This window comes from Cupressus sempervirens, chromosome 4, assembly GCF_028749045.1.
Source record: "Cupressus sempervirens isolate cs-2001-9-10 chromosome 4, ASM2874904v1, whole genome shotgun sequence".
NCBI classification, from domain to species: domain Eukaryota; kingdom Viridiplantae; phylum Streptophyta; class Pinopsida; order Cupressales; family Cupressaceae; genus Cupressus; species Cupressus sempervirens.
The window spans coordinates 663,218,323-663,241,169 of record NC_143121.1 but is presented as its reverse complement, the minus strand read 5'-3'; the positions used below and the strand labels follow the sequence as shown (position 1 = coordinate 663,241,169).

General features: G+C 34.6%; 1 protein-coding gene across 2 annotated transcripts in view; it reads left to right on the top strand.

Moving 5' to 3' along the window:
• The window catches only part of LOC149563004 (uncharacterized), a 92,509-nt gene extending 88,522 nt beyond the window's left edge, over positions 1-3,987 (top strand). Inside the window, exons 8-9 of one of the 2 annotated variants that reach the window (XM_089826443.1) lie at positions 1,690-1,765; positions 3,526-3,987. In XM_089826443.1, coding sequence (XP_089682569.1) covers positions 1,690-1,765; positions 3,526-3,573 — 124 coding nt within the window. In that variant the 3' untranslated portion in view covers positions 3,574-3,987. The remainder of the gene's footprint in view (positions 1-1,689; positions 1,766-3,525) is intronic. The other variant, XM_089826444.1, reaches the window with a different exon arrangement.
• Positions 3,988-22,847: the final 18,860 nt, after the last annotated feature.

The window sequence follows — 22,847 nt, the reverse complement described above, 5'->3', positions numbered from 1 at the left end:
ACACGTGCACACATTGAATATAAAGGATGTCGCTACCTTTTCCAAAGCTAGTTGTTTATGTCATAGACCATTGCTAACTCTTGCAAGAGCGATTCTGATGCCAAATTGGTCAGCTCATCAGCCACATCATTACGCTCCCTATAAACATGGTTTATTTAAAATTTAGAGAATTTTCCAATCAACTCCCAAATTGTGCCAACCTATTTGTGGAGTTTTCAGTTAGGTGTTTATCTTTGTCTAATTGCATTGACAGTTAGTAGCAAATGCCCTTCTAGATGCAATTTTTCTACTCTCAGTTCAAGACCAAATTTCACCCCACTCAAAGCTGGTCTGGACTCCGCATCATTGTTTGTTGTGACTCTCAATAGTATAGATCTCATCCCTAAGATCACCCCCAAGTGATTCCGAGCAATACAACCAGCTCTGCTCAACCTTGGGTTTCCTTTTGATGTGCCATCAAAGTTGATCTTGATCCAGGCTGGTTCTGGAGCATCCCATTTCAGCCCATCTCTACAATTCCTCCTTTCGAGCCCCATTAATAAGGTATGCATATATATTCAATTTTTAATATTCAATAAATATATCAAATATTCAATATATATATCAAATATTCAATATATATAGATGTATACATGACTTTTACTTTTTAAATATATTTTATTATTAACATGTGTCTCAAACTAGGCAAGAGCCTAGAATACTATGGTAAATTGTAAGCCTCTTATCTAGGAGGTCTTGGGTTCAAGTTTACTTGGGCTTGAATAATAATAATAATTAATCACAATAAATAATAAATAATAATTAAAGAAATTAAAAAAAAAAGTCTCAAACTAAAATAATAGTGAGACAGGTATTGTCAAACTCAAAACTAGTGGCTTGCTAATCTTTTACTTCGACTAAACACGTCTTCTATTGAATTCGACTTCAACTAAATAAATGTCTTTTGTTGAGTTCTGCCCCGTATGGAGGACTTATTGTAATGTCCCCTTCTTTGACTACTGAGCTTTAAGATTATTCACCTTACAATCTACTCTAAAAGACTTCTTTCCATTAAAACTTGTACTCCATTCTTAAAATTTATCTTGATGGAGTTGTATAGTTATGTAAATCAAGTTCCTATAAGTTATTGCTTTGACTTCCATCTCTATACATCTGCATAGATCTTTTCTATATCTATTGGCTTCTCCTTATATCTGCAAGATATTTTCCCTTTTATTGGTTCTGCATAGTTGTCTTCTATGGCTATAAACTTCATATAATTCTGTATTAATTAATAGGCTTGAAATACTGTTTATATTATGCTTCTTTTACATCTGTTTATATTTCCATTCTGCCTCCAAATTCCTCATATGTGGATGTGAGTCATACTATCTTTATTAATCTACAAGTATGCATATTCGAATTCTCCAACACTCCAAATGGTAGCTGTAGATGTCTGGAGAAATTTAATACTTGCGATATGTATGACTATACATGCATGATGCCTAGTCTCTTGCGGTATTCATTTACTATAATCTGGATGTATTTTCTTGTTTTCAATCTTCCCATTAATAATCCCTCCCCTATCATATCCACATATCCGTCATATATCTCTGTGTAAGGTTTTCAGAATAGTGGTTATATCATTGTCTACAATATTGACTTTACTTCAAATGATGACGTGATCTCATTCTAATAATTGGTATGCAGTTGCTGCCGTCATTCTATAGCTGTGAACACTTTTCAGGTTTGGTTCCATCATTCTATAGCTGTGAACATCTTTCAGGTTTGGTTCCAATGCTCTTGTTTCCTGACTTAGACTATTTTGTTTTTCTTTCCCGATAATCTCCTCTATCTCTGTGACTGATGAACGTGGCTTCTTATTGGCATTGGCTAATCTCTAGACAAAATGCATCAAAGACAAAAAAAAGTCAAACATGATTCTTTTTCAGATTCACAAAAACACTGAAATTTTCTCAAAATTTTTGTTGTTTTCGATCACAAAATATATAGATCATGAAAGATCAAATGTTGAAAATTTCAAAAAAATTCACTGTGTTTTCGTTTTTTTTGAAATTCAGTGAATGGTACAATTTGTAGGGAGGATAGCCACGTCCCTTCTTATCTTGTCCATTTTGTCATTTTCTACCTATTCAATATGTCTTCCCTTATTGATCTCTTTATATTATTTGCTGATTAAGTCTATGCAATCAATATTGTTCGATTGGACAGTTATGGTGATGAGCAACCAAGAATATCCTCCATCTAATTGTAGTTTCTTCTGAGAGTCACTCCCGACTGGAATTTGCTTTAGTTTTCCGTATACATGATGTTTCATTTGTTATTATTCATTCTGTTCAGTCTTCCCTCTCAAGGAAGTTTGTTCATTATGTAATGCTTCATATTTCTTCATTGCTTACTCTCTGGTCTGTGCTATGGTGTTGATTATTAAATGCTTCTTATTTTTCCACCTCTGTTCTATTGCTGGGGGTAAGTCTGTATACTTCTGCCACTACATGAATTAATAGTTTCTCTGATACTCTCCTTACTTGTTTCCTATTCCCTTTGTGTGGATATGAAGTGCTGGGTGTGTGTGTCCTCTTTTCCTCTGCGCTTGTATCTTTTTATATGTTCAACGATGGTAGAGACATGCTTTCGAAAGGATGTGTAGGTTCATTTGATAACTCATGATTTATATATTGTAATATAATTTTCAAAATACAATTTCCTAAATTTATATTTAGAATAATATTTTGTTATTATTTAATCTTATAAATACGGGGACATGACACTTACCAATTGTCATTATAGAATATAAAGCAGTGCAATTGTAGAATATGATTTGATTAGCTTCTCAAATATTGAACTACCCCTACAGATCTCCTTGCTTCAATCACAATGAAAGTTGTGGATCACTTCAAAATTGCTTCCACTTTTACTAATTTCCTAACAGCTGGATCGTTGTCTGATAAGTTTTGTTCGGTTACTTCATAGACTTGCTAATCTTTGATCTCAGGCTCGGGCAACTATTTGTTGACCACCCTTTTTAAAAGTCTGATAAATTTTAATCTCAGTTACTTCATCAACTTAGCTAATATTTGATCTTAGACGCTATTTGGTGATTGCCCTCTTAAAATGTTAACATCAGCAATACGAATATAAACATTAAAATCTATTTTCTACAATTCATAGGTTAACTCCATTTTATTTGTTCTCTGTATCCCTATGCTATGGAAATGCCCTTAAATTCTAACAAAAAAAGCTCCCTTTTTCTAGTTTTGAGTTATTTGAAAATCCAATTATTTTAATTTTTTCTTCCTGACTTTTTAAAAGATAACTTATACTTATCGTTTGCTGATATTTTCCTCAAACGGTTTGCGCTGGCATATTCAGAAATGTATCATTTGTTTCCTTCTTTACATTGCTGTGCACGTAATGTGCATTAATAATTTCTACATTTTAAAATTTTTTACCAACTAATTCACAATGTGGAAGTATACTGATCGAGTGAGGTTTGTTGATTTTTCTCTGATTTGCCTGTACCAGTTATATTGGGATCAAGCAATTGGTTTTTGGTGGACAATGCTGGGGTGATTGGAAAGAAGGCGAGGCATCTTCAAAAGGCAATTCTAAACTATGGAAAATATAAATTGTTTAATATAAATTATCAGCGAACTCAAAGTCAGCCATCCAGTGGTTAGCATTTTATACTTGTGCAAACTGCAAAAGTTTGAAGTGCATATATGTTCAGGAAGGCTATATCCTATTAGGACCGCAGGGCTTTATGATCGTATTTTCCCTTCTGTTCTGACAGGCCATCATGGAGTAATAATCTATTTTATGACAGAAGGGTAGTGGAGCAATTAAGATATTTCTAGGAGGAAGAAAACTCGTATGATATGATGCTTTCAATTGTACATGAGTTGTTGCAAGGCTAATAGCAGCAATCTTGCCATGGTTTCTTGGCTGCCTAGTTTTTCTCCAATAAAGCCTTTGATTTTCCTTCCAGATTTTAAAGGTGACTAATATTACTTTGAAATTTAAAGGATAGTTATGCTTATTGTACAAAAGGTAGAATGAAAGTAATCACACCCCATTAAGGCCATATAAGTCACATCTGAGAAAGTATATAGATTATTAAACTGGCACAACTGATTTTACTGATTTGTTTCTATAAAACTGTAATAATGAAAGGATTGAAATAATTTGAAAATTAGGCATCTGAGCAACCAAGCTAGCCGAAGGAGAAGCATCTAGCATTCCAAACATGCCTGACCGAGCTTTATTCTGTTCCAGACTTGTGCGGGAATCTGCTTCTTAATTCTTATTCTGCTGGATCCCATGGGCTCATGAAATAGTAACTCATCATTCCTAGGAGTAGTAGACTCTTTATTCTGTAGTGGTATAAGAACCACATCTTGCTTGCTTCCAAACGTCATGGTCTGATTCTGGAGTTATGCCAAGGAGAGTAGAGGGCTATTCTGCTAATTGTGCCCTACACATTCCTCAATGTAGTTGCCCAATCTATTTTGGGCCTCTGGGTTTGGTTTGTTTTGTTTTTATGAAGATAATGAGACCTTCAAATTTCATAGCATTTATGTCCTGTTATGAATGTTAAATAGGTTGTGCAATTTCAATTGTGAATAAATAAATCGAATGGGGAGCTGAACTACACTCAGTTGTTGCACGAGGCATCAAAAGCTAAAATAGAGTTAGACTTGCATTATATAGCTTAAATTAATACGTATTACACAGTTTTTGTAGGTAAGGGAAAATGCTGCAGGCATATAAACTCAAAACTCAATTCTTTATAGCTTGTGATGTATTAGGAAGAGGTTTTCACAGACACAATTTATGGTGGGAGGTGTAGAGATGAGCCAAATTTTTAGTGTTCTAGTAATAAAATTATAAATTTAAGGATCTATAATTCTACACATTGTAAGTGCAAAATTGAGACCATGTGCTTATATTTGTTACAAAATGAAATAACTTCACCTTGGCCAATAAAGATCCTTTCTAACCAAGACATGATTTTTGGTGGTAAATGTGAATGTGAGCCACTTAGGTGAAACTTATAAGTGTCCTTCTATGACTATTTGATTTCAGTTTTAGGAATCTGTAGTTTTAACTTTTAATGTCTAGCAGGGATTGGAATAAACAATTACTCTACAAAGTGTTTTAGTTTTAGACTTAGTACGCATACTCATGCAAAACTTCACTCTTGCCAATGAATACCCGTATCTTACTAAGACAGATAATTTATGGTCGGGTATATGGATTTTAACTGAACTGGTAAAACTTAATACTATTCAAGAATGACCAGTAGGTTTTAGTTTATAACATTTTAACGTCCATGCTTTTTCGGAAAAGGGGATCTTACATTTGTTTCGTTAGCAGTCTGTTTAATCTTTAAATATGAGACATGGAGTTGAGAATTCATAAATAGTACATGAGCTATCAAATGGTTCATGTACCTAAAAATGTGTTCAATTAATTATTGAGATTGCGAAACTCTTTGTTGCTTAATAGACTAAAAACACTGCCCTCAAATTTTCGCTTTTCATCAAAAGACAGCTGAACTAGCAATTAAAATTACAATGTGACAAAATCTACGAATTTATGAGTGACAATTTTAAACTACATAATGCACCTCAGAACAGTTGTGTACCGGCCTTTCAATCAAATTTCCCTTAACATGTAGGTATAGAAGAGAGTCGAGACACATGGTTCAGTGATCATGTGTAAATTTTATGATCATAATGCTCTAAAAAAAAATTCGCTTGGAAATAGAGTAATCAGAGTTTAAAGTTAAACCAGATCACTCGCTAACAAACTATTGTTGAAATACATGGTTAAAAACCATAAAAATATGATTACTCATTGAATTTAAGAGCTGGTCTTTTTTCCTTTTGTTTGTTAAAGATTATTCTACTCGAGCTGTGAAACCATTTTGGTCAACATTTTTGTTGAGTGGTGAACAAATATAGAGGTCTAAAGGGGCATTAGCTTACAGAGCTCGAACAACTTTTTCTTGTGGGATGATCTTTACCACCCTTTAATTTTGCAATTGATGACGGAAATTAATTTAAAAGCTGTGCATGAATATGTGGAGATATAAAAATTAGTTCCACTTTGTATTACTTTTATGTATTGTGGGAAATGGTTCTCTATTTATATATTGCTTCAATTTTTTAAATGTGATAAATGTGAACTATCACTGATACAGTGTCTAATGACATTGCTGTAATTCTTACATTGTTTATATATATATATATAAAATTGTAATTGTCTATGCAACTGATTGCATATATTATAATCATATTGCATATCGCATATCATGTATATTGTAAACTACATCTCAATATCCTTATTGGCAATCTAAACCGATCAATGTGATTTATTAGTAGCTGTTAGGAAACAACACTATGAGTAGGAACATGTCTCAATGTAGAGCCATGTCTTGTCTCTACATTAAGACATCTCTAGAATATATATATATATATATATAGAGAGAGAGAGACAAGACATGGCTCTACATTGAAACATATAAATATAACAAAACAAACCAAACCTAGAGGCCCAAAATAGATTGGGCAACTAAATTGAGGAATGTGTAGGGCACAATTAGCAGAATAGACCTCTACTCTCCTTGGCATAACTCCAGAATCAGACCATGACGTTTGGAAGCAAGCAAGATGTGGTTCTTATACCACTACTAAGGGCCTTCATTCCTTGGAGAGAATAAAGAGTCTACTACTCCTAGGGATGATGAGTTACTATTTCATGAGCCCATGGGATCCAGCAAAATAAGAATTAAGAAGCAAATTCCCACACAAGTCTGGAACAGAATAAAGCTCGGTCAGGCATGTTTGGAATGCTAGGTGTTTCTCCTTCGGCTAGCTTGGTTGCTCAGATGCCTAATTTTCCAATTATTTCAATCCTTTCATCATTACAGTTTTATAGAAACAAATCAGTAAAATCAATTGTGCCAGTTTAATAATAATAATAATAATAATAATAATAATAATAATTATATGTGTGTGTGTGTGTGTGTTTCAATTTCAAGATCAATTGATCATATTGAAATCGATATTCAAAATCTCATCATTAACTTTATTATTATAATTGATATTTATTTCGATCAACTAAATTTTATATTTATGACACAAACACACGTGTGTGCACACACACAAACAGATAGATAGAAATATGTATATGTCAATCCAATGAATATCAATTATAGCAATACTCATAATACTATCAGAGAGAATAAATGGACATCAATTGATCCAACCGAAGCTATAAATCAATTACATTCTCTCTTAGTTAGGGATAATAAATTTATCATCTCGACACTATATACAAAGAACATCAACATGACATCCATTATAAAAGATGTTATCTCACGATATCATTAAGAGTATGACATGTCTCTAAATATCCATACTTGTATCTTCTTAGGAGTATGACATGTCTCTGAATATCCATACTTGTATCTTTTTCAGTATGTGCACTGTCGTTAAGTCTCATGATGCGTATAGAAGAAAATATTTGATCATGGCCTATCCACAAATGTTATATCTCATAGTATTTACCATGACATATCTCATTAATATAACATATTGTAGTTTCATACTACTTAGTATTAAGTAAGAGATATAAACTATCATGATAAATGCATAGATATCAGCCATATGATATCCATCATGATAGTAGGTTAAATTATTGCTAAAGTCAATTCAAGAAAGATCATCACATTTCATAATGTTTCTACAAGTTCATGTAATAACATACATGAGAAGAGCTTATTAATATAAACAATATTTTACAATAGATTTAATTGAGACTCAACCTCAAATGAATTTACAAATTTACCATAATTTCTACAAGATCATGTAATAACACACATGAGAAGAGCTTATTAATATAAACAATATTTTACAATAGATTTGATTGAGACTTAACCTCGAATAAATTTACAATTTTACCATACCAAGCTTACATCTAAAGTGATCCACTTTTATCCTTGAGAGGCTTGGTTAGTATGTTTGTGGTTTTTTCATCAGTGCTAATTTATCTCAGTTGTATTACATTTCTCTCCACATTATCTCTAATATAATGGTAAGGAATCTTAATGTGCTTGGATCTATCATGGAATACTGGGTTCACAGAAAGCTTTATACAACTCTAGTTATCATAATGTATAATTGTGAGATTTGTAGTTTGTCCAAACAACCCCACCAATAATTTTCTTAATCACACGACTTCTTAAGCTCCCATTGGTGAAGGAGCAAATCAAACTTGAATAGAAGGCCCAACTCCATTAGGTTTCTATTGGAGTAGAACAAATTTAATAAGGTCACATGGATCATGTAGACCAACTGTATAATGGGTTAGTGCTATTACAAGCCAAAGTTGGCATGAATTTGTACTTTAGGACCAATTAAGGATTATTATTCACACTTGGTCAAATGGGGTCAAAATGAGGAAAATACCCTTTGATCATAATATGTTTTAACATGTTTTGTTGCGGCTAGGTGTATTTTTCTCTGTCCATACATGAACTAGCTGAATGCATTTGTTGCATAGAAAATGTCCGGTTTGACGTTTACTAAATACGTTAAGGATCCAATGATCTGTTGGTAGAGAGTAGGATTAACAAGCTCTAACTTTGATGTTGCTTCTCTTAGTTTATGTAGGTTTGTCTCCATGGGTGTAGACATAGCCTTGTAGTTTTCCATTCGAAATCTATTTAAAAGGTATACTTTCCTTTATTTAGAATAATATACTTTTCTTCCTACCATACTTCTAATTGAAGAAAGTATTGTAGTGTTCCCAAATCCTTCATGTTCTTAGAAGCAAGTTCTTGTTTACATTGGACAATAAGATGATCTTCTCCAATGATTAAAAATTCATCAACATAATGAATGAGAATTAACATATCACCATTTACCATGTTGAAATAAAGATTAGGATATGCATCATTTTTGGAGAATCCTAATTTGGAGAGGTAGTTGTCTGTTCTTTCATACTAGGCTTGGGGGGCATGTTTGAGACCATAAAGTTCCTTCTTTAACTTACAAACATGAGAGGTACTATTATGAACAATAAATCCTTCTAATTGTTCCAAGCATACTTCCTCTTTTATGATGCCATTGGGAAATGCAATCTTTACACCTATATGTTGAATTTTCCACCCTTTTGATGCAATAATAGAAATCATTGCCCTGATTGAAGTGTAACAAGAAATTGGGATAGTTGTCTCTTCATAATCAATTCCTTCCTTCCATGAGAACCCTTTGACAACAAATCCTGTATTGTGTTTTCAATACTTCCATCTATTGTATGCTTAATTTTGAAGAGTCATTTGAATGATACAAAAATTTTCCTTTAGGTCTAAGTATGATTTTTTGAACATCATTCTTAAGAATATATTGATATTCTTGGATCATGGTATCTTTCAAAGCTTGATGTTGCAATGCTTCCTTGACATTTAAAGGTTCAGACTTCATTAGTTCACTCGTAAGAGTAACATAGTTTGAGTAGCCTCTAGGTTTCTTGCTTTCTCTAAAGGTAGCCCTTAGGGTTGCAAAGTTATCTACTTCTTCTACTATTTTGTTTGCCAATAAGTCTTTTTCAAGTGACAGTAGCATCACTTTGGTTCATTATACTCTACATGTGTCTCCCTATGAATCTCAAATCTAATATCCTCTTCTATATTTTGTAGAGACTCATCATCTATTTTGTTCATCTCTTTGGATCTTTTGAATGTAGTATATTCCTCAAAAATCACACCTTTGCTAATCTCATTTTGTTTCTGACCAGGAATGTAAATTTTGTATGCTTTGGATGAGTCACTATATCCAACAAATATCCCTTTCTTCCTTGCTGGTTCTAGTTTGGTCCTTTTCTCTTTGGGTATGTGAGTGTGTATTAGAGAAGCAAATATCCTAAGGTGGTATATCAGATTTGATTCCAGTAAATGCTTCTTCAAGGGTAATATTGTCTAGATAGGAGTGAGGACATATATTTTTTTATGTATACAATTGTGCTAGAGGCTTTGGCCCAAAATGAAATGTGAAGGTTTTGATCATACAACACGACTTTAGCTAATTCTACTATAGTCATGTTTTTCCTTTTGGTCATGTTTTTCCTTTTGGCCACCCTATTTTGTTGTCAATTGTAAGGAATAATGTACTCCATCTTAATCTGAGTTATATTACAAAATTATTTAAAACTCTAAGAAATATATTCTTCCTCATTATTTGACCCTAGGGTTTTTATTCTTTTCCTAAACATATTTTCAACTAAGGCTTTTTATTCTTTAAATCTTGATAGGATCTCATTAGATTATTTTTCAAGAAGTAAATCCAAGTTTTCCTTGAATAGTCATCAACAAAGATAACATAGTATAGAAATCCTCCTAAGGAGGACATTGACATTGGTCCACATAAGTTAGTATGAATAAGTTCAAGGATACTACTTGATTTAGTCTCGCTACAATGAAAAGTCCCTTTTGTATTCTTACCTAAATCACACCCCTTACATATTCCTTTATGATCCCGATTTAGTTTAGGCAAGCCTTTAAAAATATAATCTATGAAGGGTAGGGCACAATAATGAAGATGTACTAAACTCCTATGCCATATTTCATCTGTAGTAGAGATATCATGAATTAGGGCTTGAGATTGAACAATGCATAGTTTATATACTAGACATTCATCTCAATTACCTATAGTATAAGTCTTCTTTATTTTTGAGTTTGTAGGCCATGTTAGAACTTTTCCATCATGTAAGGTGATACAATATCCTTAGTCTTCAAGGGTTGAGATGGAGACTAAATTTCTTTTGATGCTAAACACAAATAATACTCCAATCAGTGGAAGTGAAACTCTAAATTTTAATTGAATTTTATAGGTTCCAATTCCTTTTATAGGGTAGGTGGAATTATCACCAATGATGACTTCTTTATCTATGCTTTTATCTAGAATGTCCAATTGTTCTTTGAATCCAGTGATATGTTGAGATGCTCCACTATCAATGACCTGAGTGTCTCTGCTTGTGGAGATTTCAGTTAGTGCTGAAAATAATACCATTATTTTTGTATCCTCATTCTTGCTTACTTCTATTGAAGATTTAGTTTTTAGTCTATCTTGGGATTTAACAAGAAGGTGTCCACATTTGTCACATCTGAAGCATCATAGTTTAGACATATCCTTTTTTTGAATGAGTGTTTGATGTTCACGTTCTTTCCTTTCTTCAGTTTGAAGTTACCTTTTTTTCACTTTCTTGTGTGAGTTTGTATTTAACACTTTTATCTCTCCAACAAAATTATTTATTTTGATCACTTTGGTGATTAATCTTGATTATTCTTGAATATATTTGGCTTTCAATCGATTAAATTTTAGAATTTTGGATTATACACTTATCCCTTGTATAAATGATTCACAAGATGTGGGAAGTTTGTTTAGGGATAGCATTGTTAATTCCTTGTTGTCAATTATATGCCCAATAGTAGATAGTTGATCACTTAACTCACTTATTCTTATTAAATATGATGTAAAAGATTCATCCTTATTTTGATTAAGTAAAAATAGGTTTTGAAAGGACCCAAAACATTGTACAAAGGGATAGGAAAGATATAATAGTGAGAATATTAAAACAACTGTGGAGAACCTCCCGACAAACTAGAGGGACACCCTGAGGTTCCTAACAAGAGGGCAAACAACCCAAGAGACGACATATCATCAAGATATACATTTTGGTCCATCCCTTTGAGAATGTAAAGACATATCAAATGAAGGTTTGGAGGATTTGCCTTTTTTTCCATTAACTATAGTCCAACCATCCTCCACTTCCCCGCAACATTTTGCCAATCCCCACTAACCCCCAAAACCTCCGCAGTAGAAGAACTAACAATAGTGTTCTGGACAGAGTCAACAACAGAAGGGACAACAAAAAAATTCTAACTCAAAGCTGTCAAAGGGACCAGAACAATAGAGTTAGCAGCAGGAAATAGATCAACAACAACATTTTGAGTCAAAATTTTCATAGGGAAAACATGCGAATCATTAGAGACATCAATGGAATGCTCATCCAAAGTGAGATCAATATGAGAAGAGCTATCCAACCCATCCACATCCGAAGCAACTTTCTAAACTGTATAGTGATCATCTGAAATCCCCAACCTCCAAGAAGGTGATTTCTTCGACCTAACCTTATCAGAAGAGCATCAAGCAACGAGATGACTAGTTTTATGACATTTCCTATATTTGAAGGGAATACCTTCATAATGAAGAAGCTGAGTCCAAGAACCACTTGAAGAAGCCGACTTCAACATAGTAGTGAGCCTCTTAGAGATATCCATCTCCACAAGGATGGGAGCATACCTTGTCCTATAGATATTAGAGGAGACCAAATCAACCAATAAAAAATCTTGAAGGGCTTCCCCCACAACCTCCAAGATTGAGTCTTGCCAAAGGTGAAGGGGAAGATTTGAAAACTTAACCCAAAGAGGAATCTTATTAGAGGATTCATTAGTCGAATTAAATGCCGGATACCAAGGTTTGGCCATTAGGGGGAACCATTCCTCCCAAGAGAAACCACGACATAGGATGGAATTCCTATCATCAACATTAGCAAATTTCACAATAAAAAAACCCCTTGCCATAGGGTAGATCTGAACTAAATCTGAATGATTCGTTCCCAAAATTTGGAGATCCAAGCATGCAAATTTGAGAGGGAGGGCCAAAAATGCCTAAAACAAAAGATAGCAACAATAGCAGAGAAATCATCCACATATGTATTGATCTCATCAATAATGTCTAATTCAAGATTAAGCATTAACAGATTACTTATAGGAACAGGTACAATCGTACGATCCACAACTAGATGAGACCCCTTCCTCATAACCGAAGCATTAATACCTGCTTCAAAAGAAGCCACGTTTGCATAAGAGATAGCAGATTGACCCACAACAACCCGAGATACATTAGGAATGACATCTATAGCTGGAGTAGCATTTTCAGATCCTGCCGCAACGATCTTAGCCATAGTAGGAGGGGGCACAAGGTTCACCCAAACAGAGGAAGCCGCATGAGAAGATGCAGCAAAGAGTTGAGCCACCACACCACGGGCATCCTCCACACTAGCGCAGGCTAGGAAGTAGTGAGCAAGAGCTAAAGCTTGAAGCGCACGGGTGGGAGTAGAAGTTTGAAACACATGGGTGGGAGCCATCCTTCTTCTAAAAATCTTCATAGAGTCACCCTTGTTTATTTTTACATGATGCAGTTATTGTTTTAGGGGTAGAGCTTTACTGATATTGTTTATCTCAGACATGGTTTCTAAGAAGGTTAACATGTCATTTGTAGTGTCCAACTTTGATATAACTGGAATTATATGATCCTTTACTACATCTACTAGAATCTCAATGACTTTGTTTTTGTTCCTTTTCTTTTTAAGTTTTTTATTTTGTCATTTGGATTAGGTACAACCTTTTCCACAAATTATTCTAGTTCTTATTCTCTTAGTGCCATAGTTTTATGAGTTTTTAGGAAACAAAATTTGTGGCTCCCTTAAGCCTATCTTCGAATCTGATTCCACTCACTATTTTTGCTTATTTAATTTCTTTTGATGGTAATTGGATTTTTTGTTAGGATGTATTCAATCTTAATATTTTCTTCAACGAGGCTTTGATACCATGTTAAGAGGTTTAGATTAGATTGTAGATAGAGAAACTTAAAATTTTCAATTTAGTATATGTGCTCTATCACTGATATAGTCTCTTTCAACCTGATGTAGTTATTTCTTTCTTTGTAGGGATATAGAAGATTTTATTATGCTGATATGAAATTATATATAAATATCAAATATGTATATTGATATTGTGTATCTTGTAATGGCACTCAATCTGAATTGTATAATTTTTTTAAGAACACACTATCAATATATATCATCTTCTAGAGACATATCTTAATGTAGAGACATGTCCCTATGTGAATCTAATTCACGTAGAGACATGTCCCTACTCACATAGTGTTGTTTCTTAACAACCTCTAATGCATCACATTAATAGGCTAAGATTGTTGATAATGATATTGAGATGTATTTTAAAATACATATGATATGCTATCTTCAGTACGATAAGATTATATGCAAAATATGCAATTTGTAGTATGGTCAATTGAAATTATTGAAATATATATAACATTGTAGTTAATATGATCAAACATATATATGCTTGATTATACACACACACACACATATACATGCGCGTGCACACACACACACACACACACCTATAGATGTATATGTATATATACATATATACATACACATATACACATACATACATATAGATATATATAGACATATATACACACATACATAATATACATATACATATATACATATATACATATACATATTCATGTATATATATACATATATATACTTATATATACATAGACATATACACACACATACACACATATATACATAGACATATACATATATATACATATATACATATACATATACATATATACATACATATATGTGTGTATGTATATATATATGTTCAAACATGATTTATTGTTCGAACATATATAACCAGTTTCAATTTTAAGATCAACCGATCATATTCAAACTGATATTAAGAATCTCATCTTTAAGTTTATTATTATAATTGGTATTTATTGGGATTAACATTATTTTATATTTATGATACAGACACACATATGCCAATCTAATAAAAATTAGTCATAGTAATACTCATAATAATATCACAGAGAATGGATGGACATCATTTGTACAAGTGTAATACATTATGTAATGATTTGATTCTATTGATCATCATTTCATAGTGCTTAAGGTGGTTCTTCTTTGCTCCTATTGTATATCAATATATCATCAAGATACATCTCCCAATGATACCTTGCAAGACCTCATTCTTTGGGAAGAAGCTCACCAAGAACACCTAGACATAATATTAGGTAAATAATTGGTAAAGGATAATAAAAAAATTTCTGAGAAAACTTTACACACAAAGCAAGAAAATTTGGGAGTGCATGAGGAAATCATTGTCATTCCTAAGAAAAATACCAAAAAAATAGAAAAAGAACAAGGGGAAGAGCTTGAAGCACAACAAAATGTAGAAGATCGGAACAAGAGTAGTACTACTGACATAGAAACTGAAAATCATATGAGCTCAGCGCAAGTTTCGACTTGCAATTTAGATAAAGACAAATTGGAAACCATAACAGGCATAAATGAACTCTCGCAAAAGATCACGGTGAGTCAAGGGAAAGAAGGCAACAATCAAAAAGGAAATATCATAGAAACTTCACTTCCTATTCAATTGGAAAATAACAAGTGTATAGAAACTATAGCAGGACATGAACAACAAATTAACACTCCAAATAAAGAAATAGATAGACAATGAGTGAAATTATCAAAGGCAACGACCAAAAAATCAGGGGACAAAATCCGGCAAACCCCAATAAGTAGGAAAAACCTCCTTCAGGAAGATATCATAACATAAGATATCCATGAATTGGACATAAAAGGAAATCTAATCTACATCCAAATTAAGTAGAAACTATTCTTAAGATACAAGGAAAAAATGGAAAGGATCATTCAACTATAAGTTCGGATTTAGACAAGTTAAAAAGAATTAACACAACTCTCCAATAGTATTGGGAGGAGTTTGGAGTGATGGAGGACATGAAAGATGACCCAATACAACTCAAAGAAAGTAAAGAATATACAGATCAACCATAATTGGAAGAGGAAATAGAAAATCTAGAAGATGAACTAAGTAATAGAATTATGCTAGAAATAATAGAAGAGACAAAGAGAGTAGATGAATCGTTATGAAGAGTTCAAATTGCAAGCATGAACACAAAAATATTGGGAATTGTAGAAAATATAGAAGGTATAAAGAAACCAAGATGTGGTAAATGAAATAAGAAATGTGGTAGGAAATCCTTAGCTGGACTCAGAACCAAAATGGGTGAGGCAAAAAACCAAATAAAGATCAATGATTTTCTTAATGCAGGAAGGGGAAGTTCATTCCCACATAGCCATGAAGCTCAAACATGGAATATTAGGGGCTTAAATGCCCCTAACAAGAAACACTTGTTAAAGCACAACTTAACTATATTTAACTCGAAACTCATTCTCATTCAAGAAAATAGATTAAGCAAGGCCGAGGGAGAGAAATTAAGCAAGAAACTCAGGGTTTGGAAAAATGATATGATAGAGTCAAATGGGGCTTTAGGAGGCATAGGCATCATTTGGGACCCAAGAAAAGTAGAATATAGAAAAATGGAATCAAATACCAATTGGATGGGAGAAACAATTTAATGCTATTAAAATGATATTAAATTGTCTAATAAATGTATATGGACCCGTCCTGACAACAAATAAGCGAGCTTTATGGAATGAAATAAGTACATTTATGGAATTAAATTAGACAAATAACTTCTAGATTGGAGGGCACTTTAATGCCTTATTAGAGCTGGAAGAAAAAAGTGAAGGTTCTCAAGTGGTCTCTCAAGTTATGACAAACTTTAGGGAATGGTTTCTAAGGGACAATCTAATTGACATCCCACCAACTAATGAGACTTTTACTTAGTATAAAAGAAGAAATGACTTTTGTCAAATAGTGGAAAGGCTAGATATATTTATCTTTAAAGGGGACCTTACAACTTTTAATTATGTTGTTAAGCTTGTAATACTCCCAAATGTAAGTCTTCTTTATTTATGAGAGTGACAATTTTAAACTACATAATGCACATCAGAACAATTGTGTACTGGCCTTCCAATCAAATTTCCCTTAACATGTGGGTATATAAGAGAGTCGAGACACATGGTTCAGTTATCATGTGTAAATTTTATGATCATAATTCTCTCAAATAAAATTCGCTTGGAAATAGAGTAATCAAAGTTTAAAGTTAAATCAGATCACTCGCTAACAAACTATTGTTGAAATACATGGTAAAAAACATAAAAATATGATTACTTATTGAATTTAAGAGCTGGTCTTTTTTCCCTTTGTTTGTTAAAGATTATTCTACTTGAGTTGTGAAACCATTTTGGTCAACATTTTTGTTGAGTGGTGAACAAATGTAGAGGTCTAAAGGGGCATTAGCTTACAAAGCTCGAACAACTTTTTCTTGTGGGATGATCTTTACCACCCTTTAATTTTGCAATTGATGAGGAAAATTAATTTAAAAGCTGTGCATGAATATGTGGAGATATAAAAATTAGTTCAACTTTGTATTACTTTTATGTGTTGTGGGAAATGGTATATAAAAAAGAGGTTTTGATCTAGTTATAGATAGAAAAGCTTCAATTTTTTTTAATGTAATATATGTGAACTATCACTAATATAGTGGTGCAGGAGCACCCTTCTAAGGGCTCCCACCTTCTAGTTTTTTTGTGTGAACTTCTTGCATTAAGTATGTAATTAGAAATGAGCTTCAAGCTCATTTTGGGTGTGTTTAGGCCTACTCTAGGTCCTAGAAGTTCAAATGGCCTTTCCTATGTAAATGGCACATTGATTCAAGGAATGTTGTCAACTTGAAATCAATGCTTTGATAGGAGGTTTGGAGTCATAGGTTAGTTTGGTTGAATTTGAACACATGAGAGTGCTTTAGGAGGCTTTCATTAGAGGTCATTGAAGCATGGAGGCAAGGTTGTTTTAGGCAACAAAAGTTGCTTAAAAGTTATCAACAACTTTTTCATTGATGTAACCTAACCTAACCTCAGCGGCTAAGAAGCCCTAACCTCACACACATATTGAGGAGGAGTCTATATTAGGCTTGAAAAACCCTAATGTAAGGGTTTGTATTCCTATTGTATGGTCTTAGTACAGTAGACCAGTCTAAACACTATTGGAGCAAAACAATCACTATTTTAGACTGTTGGAATGTGAATATTCAGAGTTTGGTGTGCAACTTTGTTGGAGTATTTACTTTGTGTGTGTTTTCCCTTCATTTGTATGCACTAGATTGGTTTCTAAAGGTTTTGGTGTGTTTTAGTTTGTGTTCTTTCATTTTCTTAGTGCTCTGCCAGTCTTGGAGAGCTTTCTACATATGGGCCTATAACTCTTGATTCCATCGTGGAAACACCATGGAACTATGGAGTCTAAGAATACAGACCCCAACTTGTAATACTATGAAAGTAGGGCCCCAACAAACAAGAGCAAGCAAGAGTTTGACAAATCCCTAGGCGAGTTTGACATTGCTTGGCTAGGAGTAGTCAGTAGACAAAGTGCTCCAGGTGACAGAGGAAGGAGTTCCAAGACTAATCCTTTTGAGGAAGTGAAGAGGAGTGTTTGAAGGCATAGTATTGTGAAGGAGAAGGTTTGAAGAGCCTTGGAAAGGTACTGTTGAAGACCAGGACAGTGAAGAGTTCCCCAAACCCTTGAAACCCTCAAATTTGCCAAAGGTATTATACAACCTGTTTGAAGCCTGAGACCCAAGAATCCTTGAGAATGGGTCATTAGGAGAAAATGTTCTTTAGAACATGGGTGGTGATTCTTTGTGGAAAGGGTGTCAAATTCCCTATAAAACCAGAAGGAGGGCTAATTAGGCCTCTTCCTTGTAGCCCTAAAATACAAAGTAACCCTCAAATCGGGTGATGATCCAACCAAGCCAATGCATTGAAAAGGTGTCAAATGCCTCAAAAACATCTTGGAACTCTTAAAATTTTCTATTTGAGTGTGGGAAAGAGTTGGAAGCCTAAGAGACCCTTATGAGCCTATGTAAGGGATAGTAGTTTGAGAGCAAAGCTTGTAATGTTGGTAGATGAGATAGTTTAACTTGGTGGGTAGGTTAGGCAGGTCAAAGGATCCTTGGAGGAATAAGGAATCTTATAGACCATCAAGGTTGTCAGAAGAACACTTGGATCCTTAGACAAGGATCAGAGCATAGACTAGCTAGTCTATCCTAGCCTCCCCATTAGATTGGTGGTAGAGCCTAGTTAAGGCTTGGGAAGTGGAAGGTGGATGTTTCAACCACCAGAAGAATCAATTGTATCATCTCAAAGGCAAAAAATGGTGGCCAATGCTGAATTGGCCAAGAAGGTAGAAGAACAAGAGAAGAAAGTAGAAGAGCAAGAGGAAGACAACAAGTCTTTGAGAGAAAGATTGGCACAACTTGAACAATTGTTGAGCGAGGTCCAAGACACAACAGATAAAGTCAAGGACAAGATAGAGTAGAAAGAAGATAAAGAAGCCAAAGACAAAGAGATTGAGTTGGAAGAAGAAACTCCAACACCAAACCCTATTCTACTAGAATAGCCTTGCAATAAAGGCAATAAATAGCAAAGCCTTGGAAGGCATTCTTCTATTCAGTGGCAAGATGGATCTAGACCTCATCATAGAATGGATTGAAGGAATGGAGAACCATTTGAAATGTGATGGTGTCTCTGATGCTCAAAAGGTCATGGTGGAAAAGTCAAGATTAAGGGGTACTGCTCTAACATGGTGGAAGTTTTTTCAAATAGAGAGAGAAAAGAAGGAAAAAATCCCATTGTCACCTGGAAAGGAATGGTGGCTAAAATTAGACAAGCCTACATTCCCGAAGATTATGAAATACAACTACATAGGAGGAGACAAAATCTAAGGCAAAAAGATATGGATGTGCACTCTTATACTGAAGAGTTCCAAAAGCTATGCTTAAGGTTCAAGATGGTAGAAGATGAAAACACTAGATTGGCAAAATATTTGAATGGAATCAAGTGGTCTATTCAAGAAGACATGAGCCTTGTCACTCGTAAAACAATCCATCAGCGCTATCAAATGGATTTAAAGGTGGAAGAGAAAGGGAAAAGAAAGCAAGATCACACCTCAAAGAACAGACGAAGAGGCAGAGACTCTAGAGGAGGTCAAAGAGGAGGTTTTAGTAGAGGTGGTGAATCAAGAATCCAAGGGGAGAGTAGACTCTTGGAACAAAGTTCAAAAATTAGTATAAGAGGATCTTTTGATAGAGGAAGAGGTTCTCAAGGAAATAGAGGAAGAGGAGCAGGAAGAAGCAACTCCTACTTTGCCACCATGAAGTGCTATCAATGTGGACAACTTGGACACCCTGCCTATAGGTGTCCTGAGAAACCATCAGCCTCAAATAATGAGAAGAGGGTAGCTTATACCCAAGAAGATAACAACATGTCATGCATTAATGAAGTCAACAAGTTAGAATCAGAAATGGGTGAGAACCTAATGTCCAGGAAGGTACTTATAAGGCAACCTAATCAAGGTGAACCCAAGTAGAGGAGGGCTCTTTTTAGAGTTAGGTGCAAGATACAAGGAAAAGTTTGCAAGTTTATAGTGGATTCAGGGTCTACTGATAACATCATGGCAGAGGAAGCAACAAAGAAGTTGAAACTTACAAAGTTTCCCCATGCAAACCCCTACAAGGTGACTTGGTTGAATCAAGAGCAAAGTGTGCTAGTTAATGAGCAGACATGGGTGGAGTTTTCAATTGGAAGCTATAAAGATAAAGTGCTTTGTGATGTCTTTCCCATGGATGCATGCCATCTTCTATTGGGAAGACCATGGCAATTTGATAGGAAGGTGATCTATGATGGAGAGGAGAATTCCATTTCTTTTCAGAAGGATGGGAGGACTTTCAAAATTCAGTCCTTAATAAAGAATGAAGAGGGAACTTCTAAGACACCTAGTGTGTTGCTTAGTAATGGTAAAGATTTCTTACAAGCATTATAGGATGAAGAAACCATAGGATGTGCTATCATGGTGAAGCCAAAGGAGGAATACAAGAAGTTGCAGGTAGAATTACCATTGGAAGTGCAACAAATGTTGGAAGAATTCAGAGATATAGTAAGTGATGGAACCCCTACGACTTTACCTCCAAGAAGAGCTATAAGTCATCATATTGACTTTGTTCCTGGTGCATCTCTGCCTAACAAAGAAACCTATAAGCTTATCCCTGATCATAATAAGGAAGTGGCAAGACAAGTGCAAGAATAATTGGATCAAGGGCTGATCAAGAAGAGCATTAGTCCATTTGCAATCCTAGTGGTCTTAGCATCCAAGAAAGGAGGAAAATGGAGACTTTGCACAAAATCAAGGGCTATCAATAGGATCACTATCAGGTATAGATTCCCAATTCCAAGAATAGAAGATTTGATGGATTGTTTAGGGGGTGCTATGTACTTCACCAAGCTGGATTTAAAGAGTGGTTATCACCAAATTAGAATTAAGGAGGGAGATGAGTGGAAGACCGCTTTTAAAACCACATATGGATTGTATGAATGGCTTGTAATGCCATTTGGCCTTACCAATGCCCCAAGCACCTGCATGAGGTTAATGAATGAGGTCTTGAAGGACTTCATAGGTAGATTTGTAGTGGTGTATCTAGATGATATACTCATCTATAGCAAAACAAAAGCAGAGCATCTTGAACATTTGAGGTTGGTCATGGAGAGACTCCATGAAGAGCAATTAGCCATCAACCTAGAAAAGTGTAAGTTCATGCAGCAAGAGCTAGTTTATTTGGGCTTTGTAGTGTCCAAGGGTAATCTGAAAATGGACCCAAGCAAGGTGGAGACAATCTTGAATTGGCTTGCCCCTAAAACAGGGACTAAAGTTAGAAGTTTTCATGGCTTGGCACAATTTTATAGAAAGTTTGTGAGAAAATTCAGTGGGATATGTGCACCAGTGCTTGACATCATCAAAGGAGGACTGAAAAAAAAGTTCAAATGGACTGAGGCAGTTGAGAAAGCATTCTAAACATTGATGCAAGAGGTAGCTACCAAACCAATTCTACTCTTACCTACTTTTGATAAGTTGTTCACCATTGAATGTGATGCAAGTGGTGTAGTAGTAGGGGGTGTATTGAGTCAGAAAGGAAGACCTATGGTATTCTTTAGTGAAGAACTCAATGAGACAAAGAAGTATTCAGCTTATGACTTGGAGTTGTATGCATTGGTACAATATCTCAAGAAGTGGAGGCATTACCTTTTGCCAAAAGAATTTGTGGTGTTTATTGATAATTAGGCTTTAAGCTACATAAACACTCAGGAGAAGCTTGGTAACAAGCACTTGAAGTGGATGGAGTATCTACAATCCTTTACCTTCACAATCAAGCACAAGAAAGGGTAGCTCAACAAGGTAGCAAATGCCTTGAGTAGAAAGCTATTGACTATCCAAGAAGTACAGTTGCAAAGCATTAGAATAGCAAGTTTTCAAGACCTATATGAGGAGGATGAAGACTTCTCAGAAGCATACAAAGTGTGCCTAGAGTTTGAGAACCATTTCCATTGTCAGTTTGCAGATTATACCCTTCAAAATGGATTATTGTTTAAAGGTAATCAACTATGTGTACCTAGGGGATCCATGAGGGAAAATATGATCCAAGAGAAGCACAATGATAGTCTAAGTGGACATTTTGGCATAAACAAAACATTGGAGTTAGTACAGAGATACTACTTTTGGCCTAAGCTAGCAAGGGATGACAGGAGGTATGTAGAGCAATGTGGAGTATGTCAGAGAGCTAAGAGAGGTTCAAGCAATGCAGGACTCTACCAACCTTTGACTATTCCAAATAGGCCTTGGAAGTGTGTAAGTATGGACTTTTTGGTTGGACTCCCTAAAACCAAATCAGGTGTGAATATCATCTATGTTGTAGTAGACAGGTTCTCTAAAATAAGTCATTTTATTCCTTGCAAAACTGCTCATGATGCAAGCTATGTAGCACATCTCTTCTTCAAGGAGATAGTTAGGATTCATGGACTCCCTTTGAGTATTATGTCTGATAGAGATAGCAATTTCATGGGTCATTTTTGGAAAACCTTATGGAAAAGGCTACGAACTAATCTCTCTTTCAGTTCAACATACCATCCTC